Below are 21,207 nucleotides of genomic sequence, written 5' to 3'. Positions count from 1 at the left end.
GGTATTAAATTACATAGTTGTGGATTTATTGTGTGGCCTTTTTTCTCCCCATTTTAAGAGAATGAGACAATTTACAGCATTTGGATATATATTTTATTCAGATAAATGAAATATATCTTTCATACTATTGAATAAGTAAATAATTTAAGATAAAATCAACCTGGTGCATAGCTATAACTTTATTTCAATTAAAACCAAACTCTTGCACATCACATCTCTCAGACATTTACATCAGCTGTAGTGTTATTTCCAAACACTTGATAGATCAGTCTACATTCATTCAACCCTCACTGCAGGAAAAGAAGAGCTGGTAATTCTCTTCTTAGTAATCTTTTCTTAAATGTCATGACACGCAGTTTGAAGGCACAGTTCTGTAGGTTCTGAAGAGGAACATTGCTTTTACCTCAGCCAAGATATCAACCCGTTTGTTTTCAAAGGCATTCATTAAAGTACAAATACATAAACAAGTTTGATTATTAAGGTTTCTTTCATGACAAGCAGTTGATTACACCTGGTTTTCATTCCATACATTTTGCAACACATCACAGTGATCAAATTCTTGCATCAATAGTAGAAGAGCTGGATTGTGTACTATTGCTTCGTTATGTGCAGAGGCTACATCACCACGTGAAGGAATAATCTAAGGCAACTACTATATAACTGAAACTCTGTTCAATGCATAGAGGAATAGCTGCTTGCTTTTAGTCACTGCTGGTTTTCAGAAATAACAGGTTCTTGCAGAAAAAAGGGGAACATTATCTTAGAAAAGACTGAATGACAGTGACCTTCCTGTGGTGAGTACAGAAGGAACATTTATGTTAACTGCTTAGAGAGACAGGAAAGAAGAAACTGATTATCAAAAGGACAATAAAAGACAATAGAAACGGAGGCTTTAGTGGTGTAAAGTGACAAACACAGACGGGAAAAAGCTGTTTGAGGTTAGATGATTAATCAGGCAGTGATGACAAAAAAAAAGTCCTTTCTGTATGTTAAGGATTTTTAAATAAAGTTCAATAGAGATGATCAAGTATGGCATACAAGTTAACATTCTTAATATATATAAGTAGGCAAAGTGTTTTGTACTAAACTGCAGTACCTTAGTGTCAAGCCAAATACATTCATTTGCATATATAAAGATTGATCACTTCTTTTTTTTTTTTTTAAATCATTTAACATCCTTAATTCAGAGACATTTTTCCAGCATTCTCAAACTTTTTGACTCTGAAACAAAAAGTGCATGTACTCCAAACCGTTGACAGTAGTATTTCCTCTCAGGAGACAGTGAATACACAGGCGAGACCTAAGTGAGCCCTTGAGAGGGGCTCTCTGCCTCCAGTAAACGTTCCCTCACACTGGCTTGGCAAGGTTGAGGGCTTGCAGAATAGCAGGTTTCTCATCTATGACACGCACCAGTAGATTGTCTATGTATTCTTCAAGCTCAACAATCTTGGCGTCCTTCCTAGACAGGTCTGTTTGCTGCTTCACCACCAGCGTGATCAGCTCTTCTTGTGTCAGCTGGCTGTAAGGACCACTCCCCGTCGAGTCTACGAACTGGCAGGAATAAACGGAGGTGAATACATATAAGCATTCTACACACATTAAATACCGTAGTTGTTATGATACATATTAAACTCTAAAGAGATCACATGGACACTTTTTCAGATTTAGGGTTGCATGCATATCATATGTGCAGTTTTTAAAACATGTTCATGATTTAACATCACAATGTCTTGATTCCAGTTTTTTTTTTTCAGCCACACATCTAAGTCTTTAAAGCTAATGGAGTTTTAATCCGTCTATAAAGATTGAGCAAAACTCGATCTTCCAAATTTCAAAGCAACTCAAGGCGGCTTTTAGTAACCCCATTGGAATACTTTCAGCCCATAAAAGGCATAAAAGCATTCACTTTGAAGACAATAATGGTTATTTTTACATGCAATTATATATCTAAATTAAAAATCGTGGGGCTCAATAAAAGAACCTCTGGAAAATAATCACTGTTCAGATGTTAAAGAGTGAAAAGAGATGCTATCTCATCCAACTTAGAATTCCTCCTGCAACTAAGCTGCTGTAACTGATTTATACTAGTATGAATTACCTTGGTTATCCCAGGTGTGCTGTCTCGCACCTTTATCTCCTTCGCAGCAGGGGTGTTGCTGGGATGCTGGCTCTCAGTCGCACTCATGGGCTTCACAGGATGTGGCCTATAAACAGCGTTGACATTATTATTATTATGAAGCCCCAAGAACAACCTTTCCATTCACAAAATATACCAAGTTGTGACATTGAGAAATATTTAAGGTAATTGACAAACATTAAAAGCCAAAAAAACCAAGAGGACATATTATGCTTTTTGCATTTTCCAATTTTCTTCAAAGTGTTTTTCCCCCTTGTTTTTTGTGTATCAAATATCTGCAAAGTAAAAAAAAAATAAAAAAAATAAATAAAAAGTCCACATCAGCAGAAACCCACAGAGAGCTTGTCAGAGAGCTGCCTGAAAGACCTCGTTCTTTAGTCCAAGAACTGTTTTTTCTTAAATGAATCATCAACATCAACCTGTGACATATCTGCACATTTCTTGCTCAGCAGCAACTTTGGCACACGTCAAGAATGAGCGGTTGACTCGCATTCCAGCCTTTCAGACCCATCGGCAGTCAGTAAACAGACTGGACCTTCTGGGATAGAGGTCTTAAAGGAACAGGAGCTAAAATTAGTTTTTTTAGACAGAGTGGAAAGAAATGCTAAAGCAAAAGTACGGTGTGAGGAAATTGTGTTATTTTTGAAAATGAAAATATGTAACCATATTTTAGCAGATACAACAAATGGAATCAGGTACAGTATTTAAAAACAAGCATAATATGGTCTCTTTAAACAAACCCATATGATTTCAGTGACATATTCAGAAATAAATGCAGAATAAGGACAGTTGCTAAGAGCCCAATACAACAGTAACACCCAGTAATAAATAACCACTTATGTGACTTCAACACCACCATGTTAAAAGAAGCATGATCACATGTGAACCAGGACAAGAAGTCCAAAAATACAAACGTACTAAGTAGCCTGTTCAATCTCACCTGCGTGGAGTTGAGGCTAGCCCACCTCCATTGCTATTCTGAGAACTGACGGGCTGACCTTCTGAGGGGGAGACCCATGCTCTCAAAGGTGTCTTTCCTCCAGACACATTTCCTGCCTGAGATGGTGGTTCCTCCATCACTATATGGAGGGGCTCAGGGGAAGCCAAAGCTGAAGACACATGTAAATGTCCAACTCCAAATGGATCCTCTCCTGCAGGAAATCTGTTTTGAGTTTTCACAGCGGCATGAGGCTGTAATGTGACAGACGCGTTGGTGACATCTCTAACAGAGAAGCCTTGATCGGTTGTGGGTAAGGATGTTTTCTCTTTATATGCTGGTTCTTGCTGAGATGTGAAAATCTTATTATCTGAGGAAATTGGGGATGGAAAAGTCTTTTTTCCTCTTTGTGAATTTCTTCTTTGAAAAGTGGGACTAACTTCCTCTGAATTGTTGTCTTTTTTCCTGTAGTCGCTCCGTTTCTTGAAACTGCTGCTATTCGAACGAGCAAAGGAACCAGCTGGTTTTTCGTCACTGAAGATTTTATCAAGATCGTCCTTCGTCATTCCATAATCATCAGGTTTCTGCTCTTTCTGCAAATTACCAGTAAAAAGGCCATCTGCTTCTTGGTTCTGCCTCCCCAGATCCCGTGGGTTTGTGGAAAGAACCTTGCTACTGGGAGATGGACCAAACTTTGTGAAGCTTTTATCTTCATTTTTATCCACACTGCTCACACTGGACAGTGTCTGGGCATTACTTTTTAAAGCAGATTCATTTTTCTGAGCTTCCTGTATTCCACTAAGTCTTTGTCTGGGTTTAGCTGTGGGGACTTCCTTGTTTGAGGTGGCTTGCATTGTCCTTTGATCATCCAATGGACTTCTATCAATTGTAATCTGGCTGGTTTGTGTTGGTGCCGATGTTGCTGCAGGTGAAGGATGCACCATCTTCCCATCTCCGTGGATGGACATCCTGTTGATTGAGGGGTCAGTTTTTCCTTTTGAGAGGATTGCTGATGGATTAGGCCCTATAACAGAATGGGCGGCTGTGTTCTGGCTTTGTTTTTGAGAAGATACTGGTTTAGGGGGAGCAGGGGCCAGTGCTTTTTTTGATGATGCAGGTTTAGTCTCCTGATATTTTCTCGTCGCAGGGTTTTCCTGTAATACGCTAGACCTAGTATCCAGTTCATGCTCTGCCGGGCCGTCCACACTGACCTCAGGACCCAAAAGTTCAGGTGTAGTGTCCCTGTGTCTTTGATTGACTTCAGCAATTATATGTTCCCATTTACTGTGAGCCTGCACCCCATGCCTCTTCTGAGGAAAGAGGGTTTCATAATCAGGAAGTGGTAGAGATAACTTTTTTCCTTTTTGTGTTCCATCTGCAGGGTTTTTGAGCTCTCCATCAGTGACCTGATATCCTCCAGTTGGGGTCCCTGGACGCTCAGCAGATGAAGGTGGAAGGGGGGCTCTTCTCTTCTGATGTGCCATGGTGGGTGAAGATCCTCCAGCTCCCACAGAAGACAAATTCTCTGTACTGCCACGAGAGGAACTCGACAAACTTCGGCGAATGTTTGAAGGAGCCAATGATGAGTGTAGGTTGGAGAAAGTATCAGGGGACTCAGATGGAGCACTAGAGTGGATAGACTCAGAGATGGTTGGGGAAGGACAACGCTGACTACCAGCATGAGATTCAGCGGGTTCAGACTCTGAAGTTTGAGGCAGTCTGCCAAGGAGTAAAAACAAAGGCCTAAAGGTCAGTGTGACCAAAGTCACTTTCACCACTGTAACACCCATCACCAATTCATGTTATTGTCTTTAATGATTAACACTATATTACGGTAATGAATTAAGCAGCATATATAACATGTCAAACAGTTGGTAATATCACTACTAAATCTCTACAACCTCCCTTCATCTGACCCTTATATCAATACACTTTCTGAATTGTATGAAGAAAGCACAGAATCAGTGATCACTGACAAAAATGATATAGCTTTGCTATAAAAATGGATTTCCACTGAAAATAAAGTGATCTACTGTTATACCGTATGACTGAGGCCATCCAACAGACAAACACCTGACATTCACATGTCTTTCTAATAATTGTTTCTGTTTATAACTGACTCAGATATGACTCTGCACCACAGTAAATAATCTTATAACATAATCGAAACACTTAGATTGTTAAAAAAGAACAAAGAACATAGATCCCAGGTAATCAATAGGAACACCATCTTCTAAGTGCTAACTGCAGTCTATATCAATTTAATTTAGAAAACAAAGACTACTGTAACAAGCACAGTCTTACCACAGTCTTACCATTATGACTCAATTATACAGTCCATTCCAGTCAAGTACACATAAAATTACAAAAAAATCCAAACAAAGAATTTAGAAAAAAATAATCAAATCCAGTCGGTCTGCACAGCCACACAGAGACAGACAACGCAGCTCAGTCACTACCTCTGAACTCAATTCAGTCCACAACATCTTCAGAAACACAGGCCACGCCTAGATTCTAATCTGTTCTCAGACCAAACCGGTCCAGCCGGTCCATCAACCTTAAGATGGAATGCAAAGTTGAGGAAATTCAAGAAAGTCTTGCAGGTTAAGGCACTGTGACTAAAAACAATTGAGGAGGCTGAAAATATCCGTGTTGACAGACATTGTGTATAGTAAAACCAAATAACCAGAAAGCGTTTTAGTTTATTAAATAATATGGTGGTTGGTTTTTCTTTCCTTGAGTTTAGACATCCAAGTATGAGAGGATCAACCCCCTTTCCTTTGCAGCTAGTGTAAATCGCTCTCCTTCAGTTAAATACAATTATTTGTATTGAAATGGCAATGTACGTGTAGTTTTATTTGCTATGAAAGAGAGTTTTCAAATGTCAGTCAAGCAAGATCACTACTGACTGACAACGATTCAACAATGATGTTAGGACATAATGGTGCAGAGTAGTGAAACATGGTGGTGTGGTGGTAAGCAGCGTTACATCACAGCAGGAAGGTGCCTTGCTCAAACCTAGAATGGGGCCTTTATGCACAACGTTCAAATGTTCTCCCTGTGCATGGTTGGTTGATTAGTGATGCAGAATTGTTTGTACGAGCCAGTGTGCATGAGCACCTGTGAGGCCCTGCAACAGACGTGACCTATCCAGAATATATCCCATCTTTCACCCTTTGACAACAGGAATGAGCTTCAACAGCTTCCTGTCAATACCCGGACTGAGACGCTGTGTGAACAAACTCGCAAACTGGGTGCGATTCTCGAACAGAATCGCGGCCTAGCTGCGGTTTACGAACTCATCGGCGGGATGGAAAAGACCTTGGAGAAGTTGGAAACTCAGGTTAGCAGAAAGCGACCACAAATTTGGGTTTTTGGAGTTGCCATTGAGATGAACCAGAGAAACTTTAAGGCGTACGGAAAATTACTGGAGTCTGTCTGACCAAAGTACAAACTTTGTAAGTCTTTGTTAGTCCTTATTTGTAATGACTTCTCAGTTTATAAGTGGTTTTCTAGTATTGGTAGCTGTCCTTATCTAAGCCTGCTGCCACTTACTGGCTCTTTATGTATCTTCTTTTGTTTGTATGTTTTTTTTCCCCTCTACTTGGCCATTCACTGGCTTGTGACACCTGTATGGCCATCTAGTGGCCCTTGCATGTAATGTTTACCTGGGAAATGGGTCATGTGACTTCCAACCTGTGCAGGGCAGGTGTATATCATTAGGAATTCCTGTTTGAGCAGTACCCTGAAGAAGGCTTGCGCCGAAACGCGTGGGTCTCTGCTCCCATGTTTTTAAACTAATTAGCCATGTTTCAATAAAGGCTTTTTAATATCTTTCCACAAGAAGAGTGCCTTGGACTCCCTTTTTTGACTAGATATTGTTTTTTTCCCCAATACCAAAGAGCACCTTCAAGATTTTTTCTGAACAATTCCCTGAGCACTTCGGATTTTCTCTTCACTTTACAAACTTTGTAATTTCCATTTGGCCTTGCCACAACCCCCCCCCACTTTTTTGTGCTGAGGTGTTTTTTTGCACCATCATACTGTGTTTTTACGCAACGTGAAAATGTGTTTTTTCCACCTCCTCTTTCCTAGTGTCATCCTTTTTCTCAGCTGATGAAAAGGGCAGCGTGGACCGTGGCTGCAGCCTCAGGCAACTGTCTACATGTCCTATGTTGTTCGTTTTTGTTTTTTTTCTTGTTGTCTTTGGATGGACTGTACTGGAATCGTATGTCGTTGTGTCGGGACGCTGGCCCAATGACAAATAAAGCACCTTAGCTCCTTATACCTGTCAGTGAACAGGATGAAGAGGGTACAGAACATGGATTTATACAGCAAGTTTACAGTTAAGTTATTTTAGTTTTTTAATGCACCGTCATCAGTGAGCACAGCTCCCTGAAACCTTTCAGAGAACACCTCCTCACCTTGTACTTTTAACATGACTAATGCACACTTATGTACCCAGTCCACTTACACTCTGTCTTTCAAAAAGATTAAGTGCTTAATGGATATTTCATTTTTATTTTTTAACTTGAATCTTGTTCCTCACTTTCAAGATGCTTTGGATAAATGTGTCTACTAAATGTAAACATTTAGTGTAGTCAGTGGCACAGACAGAGAAGAAGTCCTACCTGGGTTTGACTGCAGACACCTTAGCTGTGCGGTTGAGGAAGAACGTGGCAGCAGGCGTCTGCGGGTTGCGGCTGAGTTTCTGCTGATCGGCTGGACTTTCATTACTGGCGATCGGGGGATCTGAGCTGAGGGGAACGTCTTCAAACGGGTTTGTCGAGTGGGATACAGGCTGGTCACTGGAAGGGGCCGGGGTGGGTAGCTGTTCCTCTGTAGTTTGTTGTAGTACCTCCTCCTTTTTCTCTTCCTTCTTTCTGATCATTCCAAACAGAGAGGACAGCCTCTCGCTCATGGAGGCCTCCTCTTGACGCTTCTGCTCCTCGACTCTTTGACGCTCCTCTTCAAGCCTTTGATTTTCAGCTGCTTCCTGCATCCTGCACTCGTCTTCTTGCTTTCTCAGCTCCTCCTCCTCCTGTTTCTTCTTCCTTGCTTCATCCTCGAGTAAGCGTCTCCTCCTCTCTTGGTCCTCTTGTTGCCTGCGCTGGTCTTCCTCCTGCAGCCTCTTGGCCTCTGCTCTGTGTCTCTCTTCTTCTTCCAACCTTCTTGCTTCAGCAGTGCGCTTTTCGTCCGCCTGCCTTCTTTGCTCCTCCTCTTGATGGCGCTGTTGCTCCATTGAAAGTTTATCTGTTGATTCTGGCCTGTATGAGGGGACTGGTATGCTTTTAAAGGAATCTGCCGAGGCATCAGAGGTGTGTTTGCGGACATCCTCCATTGAGCCTTGGCCTGAGCTGTTCAGACTATGCGTGGATCCATTCTTGGTGTCTGCTTCCTCAGCGTACACATGGCTTCCATTTATGCAGAGATTATTTGCATCACTGTTGCTCTGCTTGGAGCGACCGAGTAGGGAGAAAGCACCTAGAGACATTTTACTGTCAGAGCTGCCTGTTCGCTTGTGTCCCAGAAATTTGAATTTCTTTTTAACTGTGGGAGAAGAGACAGGAAAGCATGAGGTCAATGAACAAACAATGCAAAATAGCTTTATTTAAATTTCACCATAGGGCAGATGAAAACCGGAACTGTTGACATGATGTAAAGGTTACATTACCTTCAGGGGAATCTGCATTGAGGCCAGATGAGCGGCTGCTGCTGAGAGATGAATTCTTTTCAGGAAGTGTCCCAAGTGTAGACATGGACTGCGAGATGTTACGCTGCAAGTTGCTCTTGGGGGCAAAGAGGGATTTAAGCTTTGATTTCTTTTTTCCTCCAGGAGCGAGATTGAGTGACTGTGCATCAGCTTCTTCCTCACTGTCTGTGAGAACCTGGCTGACAGATGGGACAATAGCCGAGACAGAATCGGAGAAGCCATCCTTTTTCTTCCCACGGACTTTGTCCTTTAGCTTGGAGATGCGAGAGCGCGGTTTGTCCTGCATTGAAAGGTCAAACATGCTTGCTGACATGTTGTTCCTCATGAAGTGGATATCTAGCAGCACCTCCCCTCGCACTTTGTCCTCCTTTCCAGACTTGTCCACTAGCTTGAACCACCTGAAATGATGGAAAGAATGAGTCACACTTTCCTTCTGGTAAAATCACAGGAATTTACATTGCAACAACAACAATTACAGTGCAACAACAAACAGCACCTTCGGATTAAGGTGCTACCTTTGTCTCAAGGCATATGCTTTGCTTCTGAAATAAAAAAAAATAAAAAAATGGGGAAATTATTTTTGTGATGAGCATTATTACTTCTCCAAAGGTAAATACACAGTTTAGAGTGAAACTAAATAATCCTGTAGTGCTTTGTAGAGTTGATTTGGTTTGTTTGTTAACAGAACTACTTCAGTTGAAGATTTTAGACAGAGGTGGTGGATGAGAACAAGTTAGAAATCATTAACTTTTGATGCCACTGCCTGGTGGAGGTATGCAGAAGATTCCTGCCTGGGACTGTTTTCTTAATCCTGCTCCCACTGGATCCTCGACCATTACTATCTGCACCGAAATATTCTGACTATTCACATGGTACTTCCAATGATTTCATGCTTTTTTTTGTCCGTCTTAAATGTGGAGCATGTGCAAACAAAATTAATTTCTAACATGGAAATATAGAAATAGACCAAAGGGGGGAAAACCCATCAGAGCAGAAACCTCAAAAACAATAGGTCTTGTAATCAGAGAATGAACAACAGAATAAATGAAAAACAGAAGTCAATGTTAGTGACAGAACTTTAAGAGATTGGCTTGAGGAAATGGGATTCACATACAGAAAGCCCAAACCCAAACTATGATTAACACCTAAACGGAAGAAAACTAATCTGCAGTGGGCCAGGGAGACTGTGGATGATTGGATAAAATTGACTCAGCTATGAGTCAGATTTTCATTGGGAAAGAACATGATGCCGGAAAGTTTGTTTGACGCAGGCCTAATGAAACACCTAAAGATGAAGAAAGAAAAAAAAAAGAAGTAAATTTACAGCTATTGATGACATGATGCTACAGGTCAGATAAAGGACAAGGAGAAATTGCAGCTATCAACTCTACAGTAAATGTATAGCTGCATATTGCCAATTTGGAAATTCGTCTTATTCCTCAAGTTAAAAGTAAATTCAGTGATGAGGAAGTCACTTTTCACGATAATGAATAACCTTGCCACACAACAAAGAGCTTTTTCCCTCTTCAGAAAAGATATATCAATTCAATAAATCAGCCCAAAGACTGGATTTTATTCATATTTTTTAAGATTGTTCTGTTGTTAATAAAAAAAAATAAATACAAAAAGGTTTTTGGTACAACAGATTTTTTTTCCTATACAGAAAAGTGCACATCCTTCAAGAGTAGGGCTTCCATTTTTATTGCCAGGTATTAGCATCACGATACCAGAGGTAGGATCCACAATTTATTGTTTTTGACAGCGTGCTTCCACTCACATGAAAGTTGGAACTATATCAGATTATTAAAGAACTATTAAATCCCAATGCGGTCTTGTAATATGCAGTGTCAGACTAATTCTTTAGCAATACAAAGCGTTTAGAGAATTTTGTCATTGTTTAAGTCCTTTGTTGGGCAATAATAATGTTTGACATTTTACATTTTTGGCATTTCAAAAGATCTATAAATAGTTATGATTTGAATAGGTTAGGGGTTCACAATATTGGTAAAAAAAAAAACAACAAAAAAACCCACATGATTTATTATTAAGGATTAGCTTTATATAATCATTTGTGTCAATGCTGCTGTGTATAAAGCAATGTAGGTGTGCTTAAATGCTTTTAAAGATACAAGCAAGATAAATTATAATAAAATAAAATCCCCAAATGTATTGGCATAACACATCCTATTAGATCTGCGTATCCATGTCATTAGCTTGTGTAAATGCAGTTCCTGTTCCTGTTGAGTGACACAGCAGCTGCAGATAAAGCCTGACAATTCCAGCTTTGTTTAGGTCCCTACATGTCCTCCCTGCTGTACAGGATGAGCTCTTATTGTCTGCAAGGGAAAGTTAAGAGTGTTCTGGAGAGGTCTATTTAAAGGCGACCAAAACAAAACACACACGAACATACAAACAAAACCCACAAAAGAAAAAAAAAAAAACAGTGCCCTTACATGAGAATGTTCTGCCTTCATATTTCAAAGTTGTTGTTTTTTTGCTATTAAATACACTATTAATTATACTATGTTGAAGCAGAAGTGCAAAATAAAACAGGCCTTTCCCGTTACGAGTACCGGTACTAGAAATTTTTTCACTTGAACTTAAAGTCCTAGGACAAACTCTCGTTTGATCAAAGTTCAATCTACTCTAGGAAGAGATACAGTCATACCCCGATATCCTGCAGATAAGCATTGTTGTACAAAACTTGATGTGTGATCAACCAGACAGTTCCGTGCAGCTGATATGAGGTTTTCTTTGGCAGACACCCTCACAGACTCTTCTGGGGATAAGAGTCAGGAAACATGCTTGGGTATGAACATACATTCTTCAAACACCTTTAAGCGTGCAAGAAGGTGCCGTTCAGTACGTCATGTAACAAATGTCATAATGTTAATGGTTCCAACGCAAACATTTCTCATCTCCCACCCTAAACTGGGAATGCAGAGTCAAACAATCACTAACCAAGTCAAACTACACAGACAGGCTGATCACACTTTCAAGCAATTCAAGGGACTGTTCTTTGTTGCTTTTTAGGACAACCACAGAAGGGTGTGCACTTAAATGGCTGTAATGGTACAATGCACTGATGGGGTTATTATTAGGGCATCAAGGTGTTCCAGTTCTGTATTGTTTGCATATAATACAGAGCTGTGCCTCTGATGCATGAGCTCACTGATCCTGCAGGACAGGTTTCCTCAGTTAACTGTGGCAGGTACTTCTCAGTAATATGTAATGATTAACAAGAAAGCCCATGTTTAGACTGTGAGCCACACAACGTTAGACGAGTAAAATAATTGTTATACGGCACATTACAGATTGGTTTCAATAAAATATTAGACTGTCACATCAGGCTCTTATATTTGATTGCATGTCAAGGCTTTTTAAGAATAAGTAATAACATCTAATTCCAAATTATGCAAAGTACACAACAAGAAGGCTTAAGTTGAATACATTAAAGGTAATTCTATTACATACTGGGTATTGTTTAGGAAACTTTAGACTGCTCTTTGTTAAAACAAAAACTAGGGGGACTCATGTGTCCGAACTTGATCCTGGCTCTGGAGAACTGGCTCTCCTCCACCTGGAACTGATCTGGTGGCACACAGGCCCTAAAATACAATATATAAAGTCTAGTGTAGCACAGCTGTCACAGGTTAAGGGTACAATAAGTAGCCATCATAGCTGACTAAACTCTAACACATGTAGTTGTCATTAGTCTGGTGTGTTTTTGTGCTGAGTCAGACTATTACCATGACAACACTTAATCACATTGGAAGTTTGTTTGTGTTTGATCCCACTTAAACTCGACTTGTGTTCAAAATGAATCATTCAGAATAGTCCAATCTAAATTTTCCATAAAACTGGATGCATTAATATGATACATAAAACATACAAATATATAATCAAGTAAAGGGTACAATAAAAACTTGGCGATACATACATTCTTTGAAGACTACTTATTTCATAACAGGACTGAAAATGAAGGTATACTTCGAATGTCTGATTATCGTATTGTTAGGATTAATGTTTGATAACTGGTGGTAAATTGTAAGTGACTGACTTCTTGCGAAAGTTGTGCCGTCTTAATATTCAAAGATAGAAACTCATTTTGACAGCGGTTTTTGCAAGAGAGAGAAAACAGGAGGGATCTCTTTCAGCAGGAAAAACAAAGTTTTCAATGTCACACAATGTGTCAGCACATCAGGGAAGCAGGATAGCAATCTAACACCCCACACTTGAAGGCAAAAAAAGTGATACCCAATAGTCTGTCTGCATGCATGATAGATCTTGAAGGAGACAGTGGGAGTAAGATGGGAAAGGGCAACGAAGGAGCTCAGACATGAAAAGGAAATAGCAAGAAATGAACTTTGCCATGAAGCTGTAAAAACAAACTGAGCAAACACAAGATAACATTTTCGATATGATGGTACAACAATCCCATGGATGAGATCATCCAGCATCATATCAAGGCAGCCAATAGTTGAGTGATTACACACGTCTAGCCAACTCAGTTTTTCCAAAGGTTACTTTAAAAGGCCTCGTTGGGATGATGTAACCAGTGAGGTATACACTTTAAGCTATTTTTTCTTCCTAAAACATATCTTACATAAGAGGGTGTGGATACCCCAGCTCAGTGTGAAAGTGGTGTTTTTATTTTCATTTCTGTTACACGCCTTGATACGTCACAGTACACGTTATCCTGATTCATATGACGCATACCTGGGTGTGAGCAGACAAACTGTGATCAACAGAATAGCCCCAAGGAATGCAAGGGATTATCAAGAGCACAGTTCGAGAGGATAATCTCCCGATACACCTCTATCTTCAAGCTGCCAGTGACAGCGTAGCGTCACACCATTTTACACCGACATATCTAGTAAAGGGTTGTTCAAAAGTTCAAACGAACAACGTCACCTTTCTCAACTTGTAGGCCTTTTATATTTTCCATGGTCCCCATTGTTTGGAGCATTATTTAGCAGCTTGCAATTTGCACCAGTAAATACATCAACATCCCACACACATTTAAATGCTTAATTTCCTTTTCTGTCTTATTCCAGCTGCACTGTGTCTCATCGGTACAGGTATTCAGATGCATTACATGGCTCAATTATTAAATTCTGTATAATTGTTTTGTAAATACTAAGCCTAAACAACCTGAAATCCGTCAACAGAGGAAAAATGATATAAATGAATGAAAAATCGGGAAACTTATACATGTAATATTTTGGGAACAGCTTATGCGTTTATTCAAGATCAGCAACAACACACCAGTTGTGGTTTTTCAAGCAACTGGAATAAAAGGTTTCTTTTTTTCCAACATGATACAAATCACCTTGGAACCTGCATGTTAAAAGGCTAATGTTATACCTGTTAAAGACAGTCAGGGAGGTGTCTAAAACAAATATATCTTAACTGCAAACTGCAGGCTATACTGGGATATAGTTTTACTCTATTACTGTTAGTGACTTTGTAAAGTAACTTTGAAAAGTCAGTTACAGTAAAATAGTGTTAGGGACCTGTTCCCTTAAGTTTTTATTTAGGCTCAACCACTCTGAAGGAAAGAAAAATAATGTTTGTTTTTTTTTTTCCAGAGAATGCAGTCATGACTTCCAATGTGACTTCCAATCATGCAAGAAAAATAAATCTAACTTAATTAAAAGTGGGAGTAAAAAACAAAACAATGTTTGTTTAACTACTGTTTTTATACTGTGGTAAATAGAATAAAGAAGAATGAAAGTTATTTTAAATAACCTGTTTTCTTCATGAACGTTTGCAGTTTGTATTTAGGATGATATAACACAGATACTTATCTGGGATATAGATGAAATATCTAAACATAAAGAGGACATTTTGCAAATGTGTTTGAACAAGTGGTTCAATCTGCAATATTTAATGACAATTAAATGACCCATCTATATTTTACAAAAAAAGCAATTAGAATTATAAACTTGGCTGACTATCTTGCATCAACAAACCCACTTTTAATTCAAAACAATACACTTTAATACACCACTGTAATAATATATAAGGCTTATAATAATTTATTCCGGGCTGCAGGCAGGAACTGTTCAAGCCAAGAGAGGACAAACATGACCTCAGGGGAAGAGCAATGTTTAACACAACAGCAGTAAGAACAAATACAAAGGGCAGATGTTTATCCGCTTTAGGAGTAAAACTGTGGAACTCATTAGACAACGACCTTAAATTAGCAAACTCAATAAAAGCATACAGGATATTATTCAAAGCCAAGGTAATAGACACATATATAGAAGCACAATAAGCAAACAAAGAAGAATTTACACATGCATGAGATGAAATGACAACCTAAATTGGTTTTGTCGGTTTCTTTAGCATCTTTTCACTTTCTGTTTTCAGAGCTATTATTATTATCATTACTATTATTACAGCTATTATTATTATTATTATTATTATTATTATTATTATTATTATTAGTAGTAGTAGTAGTAGTAGTAGTAGTAGTATTTTTGTGTAACCTCATGATACTTCATTTGTTCTTTTTGTATATTCTATTATGTTAAAAGGTGGGCAAGATAAGCTTTATGCTTCAAGCCCAGAACTTTTCGGTCAAAATAATCACAATGTTGACCAGGGAAAAACCTGTGGATGTTTGTTATTTTGTTTGTTGATTTTTATGCTTGTGATTGGCCGAAATAAATACTAACTAACTAACTAACTTAAAACTAAAGAATGCAATGCTGAGCTTAAAACTTGGTCGGCTGTAAAGGTTGATTCATGGTCCCGCGTTACATCAACGCAGAGCCTACGGCGTACGGCGCGCGTCGCCGCGTAACCTACACCGTAGGCTCTGCGTCGATGTAACGCGGAACCATAATCGAGGCTGTAACTTTGGTGACTTACTCTGTCTTTTTGCGAGACTTGTTGCCGTGCAGCTGCAGCAGGTTTACGACAGCCTGGCCCAGGAACTTGTCCAGTCCCACCTGAGCCCGGTGCATGACGATGACGTTGAGCGTGCAGCGGTCCGCGTTCCCCGGGTGGAAGAGCGGCAGCTGGAACGACGCCTCCTCCTTCCACACCGGGGCCACGCACTTCTCCGACACCGAGGTGGAGAACTTGTCCTTGGCCACCTGGATGATGGCATATGCGTCGTTGGTGCCATCTTTGCCCTTGACACGGAGGTTCCGAGCCTGGTGCACGGTCACCTGCACACTCGTGGGATACCACTGCTGGCTCTGGTCCTGCAGAGACATCTCAGGAAAGTCTTGTTAAGTTTTCAACCAGATGTGAACCAGAAATGTCCTGCTTAGCGTTGTTAGAGTTCAGGAAGCTCGGTTTTATGTCGTAATACTACCCGTCTCTTCGAAAGCGACGCCTGCCTGAGTTTCTAATAACACTCGACTTGACAAACTCAACGCGAACACTGTCTTAGACAACAAAACCAGAACATCACACCGGTATGTATGTCGCTGCCGGGCAGGACTTTATAAACACAACTCCTCGCTGCGCTTCCGTCACCGTCTCACAGCACACTTCCCTGATGTTGTGTGGCCCCGCCCATACTCTACAGAGCTGTGCTCTGATTGGCTAGTGGTTCTGTCAGTCTCTAAAGCCCGTCGCTGATTGGACAATAGGAGAGACGGGAGCGTTAAAGGTCCCAGACCGTTACCTTGTATTATCAGAAAGCGACAGCTGAACTTTTAAAGCCTAATTTATGGTTCCGCGTTAAATCGACGCATCGTACGGTGCGCGTCGCTGCGTAACCTTCGCCGTAGGCTCTGCGTTGGTGTAACGCGGAACCATAAATCAGCCTTAATTATCATAAATGCAGACATTTAATAATGACATTAGTCCAGTAATAATAATTATGTGGTGCCGATTGTAAGCTTGAGAAATCAGTGTCCAGAGAGTATTTTAAAGTTTCTTTAAAAACAATCGCTCGTACATAAAAAACACAACACATGGGCCTTTAATAGCGTATAAAAATAAACATTTGCAATATATTTTCCCACTAATAAAAAAGAAACATTTAAAAAGATGTGGATTCACAACAGCATCTGAAATCATTAAAAAAGGCTGTTCTTTTGCCATCATTTTAATATAAGTGAGTTAGCATTATTATTATTATTATTATTATTATTATTATTATTATTATTATTATTATTATTGTTGTTGTTGTTGAGGGTAAAATATTTATCATGACCACATATGCAGGGATTATTCATTAGTTTTGTTTTGTTCCTATAGGATTATGAAACATGCAAATATGGACATGTTCTGTTTCAGCATCTGAAAAAGATTGGAACATTATTTGCAATTTAACATTAAGCAGACATGTGCAGAGTGTAACCCCCTTCTTAATCATCAAAATTGTTTTGTTTGCTTGGTTGTTTCATTTTAATTGAAAACACAAAATGGAAATAAAATCAGGATAAAAAGCACATCTTATTTGTAAATAAGCATAATTTTCCTCAAATCCTGCAACTTGGAAACAGTTAACCATATCATAGTTACTGTAGTTACTTGTAGAACATGATTTCATTAACAATGGAAAAGAAGTATGTCTTAGGCCTTTCTAGTCTACTTTCTAGTCTACTAAAATCATGTTTACATTTTGATAAAGGACATGATACATGTCAAGTAGACTTAAATATGTGACGAAAATATTTTAATATCATCAGCACCAACCCGTAATGATATTAGGCTATTTTAATTTCACTTTCAATACTCTAAGCCCTTTTTTTCCCCTTAAATCCATGGATATGATTGAAGTTTATGTGTTATCCAGCAGGGGGCAGCAATTCTATCAATTCTGCAATATCTTTTCTGAAATCATCGTAAAAGAGTAGCCCTGTCAGTGCTAAAGAAAGTAAATAGAAACATGCAGACATCCTTTATGTTCAAAAGTCTCACATAGCATTTTTAATTCACTTAGAGATTCTGTACAGCCAAACTCATAGAAGTCCTGTCTCATTGTGTGTACATACATTATACACACAAACACACACACACACACACATACATACATATACACACAGAAAACATACAAGTGCATACATGAGCGCATTAAAACAATCACTTGAAGGAAACATAAGGGTGAAAGGTTGCCCTTAGATTAAATGCATGCAGCTGTACTTTGGAAATGGACCTTTTTGCACTCCATTTCATGCTATAGTTGATATGCATAGAAAAATTACATCTAAAACAATAAAGCTTTCATTAGACATCCAAAATCAACATTATATGCCAACTTTAGAAATATCTTGTACATTTTTGTAAGGTGAATAATATAAATGCTTATCTTATGCTTGAAAATGACAATTATTACAAATAAAAAAACCTGCCTTATTATTTCACAGCAAAATTAATATTGCTACAGAGGCAAGAGTACCAGTCTAAAGTCCTGGATGCCTTTGTGATATTATATCTTAAATTACATAATTATTTAGAGACCATTAAAACATAACCCCCTTATTTCATTACAGTCATGCATAGATGTTCAGCGGAAAGTATAGTCTACACTGTGGTTTCACTTTTCCACAAACCACTCTTCATTCCCACAGAGCTCTGGGACTGGTCTGTGCCACTCATGTCCTGCTCTAGCTCGAGCACTGAGGTTCTCAGAGTGCCATTTGGAGCAGCAGCCCCCGGCACGGTGGTAGTGACACTGTTCAAAGGGTAGGAACCGCGCTTTGTTTCTCGATCCGCGGATGAAGCCGCTTTCAAATTGTCTCTGCTGGAGCTTCGCCGCTGAGCACCGTGCATGGCCATTCTGTTGGCCACAGATGGTAGAAGAGGGAAAGGTTTGCGGCTCCCGCTGCTGCCCCCGTCGCTTCCCTCTGAGGGGCTGGTGGCCACTGTCTCTCCTACTCGCTTCCCGTTGGTTAGTAGGCTGGCCTGGTTCTCTGAGAGGCTGTGGTGGATGCTACCATTCTCACTTGTGGCTTGTTTATAAACAGCATGTGATGAACTGAGGTTCTCTAAACCTGTGGGGCCTAAAGCTCCAAGACTGCCCCCACCCGCAGCAGTCCTTAGAGCTTTGAGACGATAGTGGCCCCTGCCCTCACCCCGATGATAATACTGACTACTTCCTTGTTTAGTTCTGCTGCTAATTTTTCTTCTCTGGGCATGAACTGGGGCGGCAGAATTGATAGCAGGCAGAATATTATTTGATGGCTTGGTGATGTTGTCAGTGCTGGTGCTCGTGTTGTTGCCTGTAGGGACACGGGAAGTATTGTTTGAATTGTCTTGTGACACCTGCAACAAGTTGGTGAGTTTACAAGGCCCCGGACTAACGCTGCTGATCCCACTCGGTGTGGATGACGACCTGGCTGATGAGGAGTTGTGAGAGTCAGCAGGTGGATTGCAATTGACATATAGCTGGGATCCCTGCTCAGAAGTCTGCACTGCACTCCCTGTGGTGCAGGTGTGTGCATAAGAAGACATGGGATGGGAATGGTGATACCCTGGGCAACAACCCAGCCATGATGCTTGCACATCCAGTCGTCTGAAGCAATGGTGAACCACCAAAAACACCCCTAAAACTGTGGCAATTATCCCATAGAGACAACTGAACAACAAGCTGGTGTGGCCTGTGAGCCACATTGCCATGGCTCCACAACACCACAGGGCCACAAACAGGAAGTGGGTGGCTACCAGCACAGAGAACTGTGTCTTCAGTGAGTACTGATCCTCTGGAGGCACAACTGGGGTTATAGGTCCCACAGCAGAGTCAGTGGAGAGCAAGCTGGTGCTTCCTGCCAGTGCAGGATGGTTCTCGGTCCCAGGAGAGGACAGGGTGGGTCCTGTGCATTCTTTGGCCATGCGGTGCCTCAGGCGAAACACAGTACACAGGAAATAAATCCAGGTCACCAACACCACTAATCCAGCAGGGACAAAGAAGGACCCCAGACTGGAGCGCCAGACCAGCCAGCAGCTGCAAGAGGCAGAAAGGATGGAAGAAAAATCAGTGCAAAACAAAGGCATCTTTGTGCATTCAACATTGAATTGCTCACTTTAGCACCAAGAAAAACAACACAATGTCAAGGGCCAAATAGCTGAAGGGCAAAAAAGAGAGGCACTCACTAAGGGCTGTTGTCTCCGTAGTTGTTGACATTGACAGCCGCAGTGATCCCACAAATAATAAGTGGGACTCCATCTGCTATCAAATAGAACCTGGAAAATCAGAGAGAAAAACATGTCAAAACAACTGATAGTATGTCATTTTCTGTTTCAACTATTTGTCTCGCTCTCTGTTTCTCTATAATCTAACCAGAGTCCTGGGAGCCACTGCTCAGTGAGCTGCATGTTAAAAAAAGAGGTCATTACAGACCGCAGAAGTGAGTTATTTACTACAGCCTGACCCCTTGTGGCTGGGTCTGCAACAAATATATGCCTGGCGTTACAGTGAGATCAGGAGCATAGCGTGGATTGTAGTTCAGAGATCACAGTCGTTGAAGGAGGAATAAAAGGAACTACTGGAAAAGACAGTGCACCCCTTTAAATCCGCCGGCTAAGATTTATGAAAACTCTTTCAGCTTCTTTTGTGTTGCCGTCACACATTCTTTTCCTCCCATATTTTTAAATTCATCTGGCCTCATGGCTTCTTTGCCTTACAGCAGTACTCTGTTATAACTCCAACCCTCACAACAACGCCACCAACCACCATTTCCTAAACAGAAGGGCTTTGGTTGTTGGGCACAATGACAGTCTTTGAGGGTGCACAGTTTGGGTGGGCCTGCAGAAGAACTCCTGCATCTGTCTATCACATAAACCACACTGACAGGAAGCAATAACCTCCTAGTATGGGAAGTGGATGAAGGCACATAGAGGCTTGCTCACTGACCTGAGCATAGGTCGCTGAGTAGGTGGAGCAGGAGACTCTCCATCTGTCTGCCGTGGAATTCTCCACACAGTTTCCTTGTAAATGACCCTCGCACTGACTCCAATCCACAGAAGCGTTGATAGTGAGGAATAATGTAGAGCAATGCCCACCTGTAACACATTACGGTCCAATCTGACGTGAGACTTGCATGACATAAAAAGATCTTTCACAACTGAGCTACAATGCAAAACTTACCGCCTGACAAACCACAGTGTAGCTGGTTGAACTTATGCCTCCTGCATAGATTGCTGTTGTCATGGCAATGTGGAAACAGGTATTCAGCAATGTGTGCCAACTTTTTCTTGATATGTGAATTGAGCTGTAAAAGCCCAGACAGAACAATGAGGAGATTGAAGCAAATAGACAGTTAGAGTGAGGGATCTATTGGAAAGGATGCGGTACCTGTGATGAAGTATGTGCGTAATGATAATTGTGAAGAGGCAAAGGAGCAGCACTGCAGTGCAGGCATAGACCACAGGGTGTAGCACTCTCACAGCATTTGGGTTGGAATCGGAGTAATTGGGTACTTCCTAGATAAAATAAAAAAATAATCAATTGCC

At 40.5% G+C, this 21,207-nt stretch overlaps 2 protein-coding genes across 4 annotated transcripts in view; both read right to left on the bottom strand.

Moving 5' to 3' along the window:
* Window positions 1-61: 61 nt before the first annotated feature.
* Window positions 62-16,284, bottom strand: rab11fip1a (RAB11 family interacting protein 1 (class I) a). Of its 2 annotated transcripts, XM_061728881.1 has the most exons (6): window positions 15,667-16,284; window positions 8,749-9,185; window positions 7,706-8,624; window positions 3,078-4,793; window positions 2,099-2,204; window positions 62-1,551 (listed from the first exon to the last, which is right to left on the bottom strand). In XM_061728881.1, the coding sequence occupies exons 1-6, from the start codon at window positions 16,014-16,016 to the stop codon at window positions 1,348-1,350; spliced, it is 3,732 nt and encodes a 1,243-aa protein (XP_061584865.1). In that variant the 5' UTR covers window positions 16,017-16,284; the 3' UTR covers window positions 62-1,347. The 2 variants fall into 2 exon arrangements, with proteins under 2 accessions (XP_061584865.1, XP_061584866.1); XM_061728882.1 differs by lacking the exon at window positions 3,078-4,793 and having other exon boundaries at window positions 66-1,551.
* Window positions 16,285-17,666: 1,382 nt separating this feature from the next.
* adgra2 (adhesion G protein-coupled receptor A2) overlaps window positions 17,667-21,207 on the bottom strand; it is a 41,274-nt gene continuing 37,733 nt past the window's right edge. For both annotated transcript variants that reach the window (XM_061728879.1, XM_061728880.1), the window contains exons 15-19: window positions 21,050-21,177; window positions 20,843-20,966; window positions 20,609-20,757; window positions 19,849-19,938; window positions 17,667-19,699 (exon numbers count right to left, since the gene is read on the bottom strand). In XM_061728879.1, the coding sequence (XP_061584863.1) occupies window positions 18,280-19,699; window positions 19,849-19,938; window positions 20,609-20,757; window positions 20,843-20,966; window positions 21,050-21,177 (1,911 nt within the window). In that variant the 3' untranslated portion in view covers window positions 17,667-18,279. The remainder of the gene's footprint in view (window positions 19,700-19,848; window positions 19,939-20,608; window positions 20,758-20,842; window positions 20,967-21,049; window positions 21,178-21,207) is intronic.

This window comes from Cololabis saira, chromosome 9, assembly GCF_033807715.1.
Source record: "Cololabis saira isolate AMF1-May2022 chromosome 9, fColSai1.1, whole genome shotgun sequence".
Lineage (NCBI taxonomy): Eukaryota > Metazoa > Chordata > Actinopteri > Beloniformes > Belonidae > Cololabis > Cololabis saira.
Note: the sequence above shows the minus strand (reverse complement) of the source record. Positions and strands in the feature narration are given on the sequence as shown.

Excerpts from the sequence above, each read along its gene's own strand:
- rab11fip1a (XM_061728881.1), bottom strand. The coding sequence starts at position 16,016 with ATGTCTCTGCAGGACCAGAGCCAGCAGTGGTATCCCACGAGTGTGCAG. Across the intron at positions 9,186-15,666 it reads AAGTCTCGCAAAAAGACAGA|GTGGTTCAAGCTAGTGGACA; the intron begins GTAAGTCACCAA and ends CCATCATTTCAG. Across the intron at positions 8,625-8,748 it reads CAATGCAGATTCCCCTGAAG|TTAAAAAGAAATTCAAATTT; the intron begins GTAATGTAACCT and ends CTTCTCCCACAG.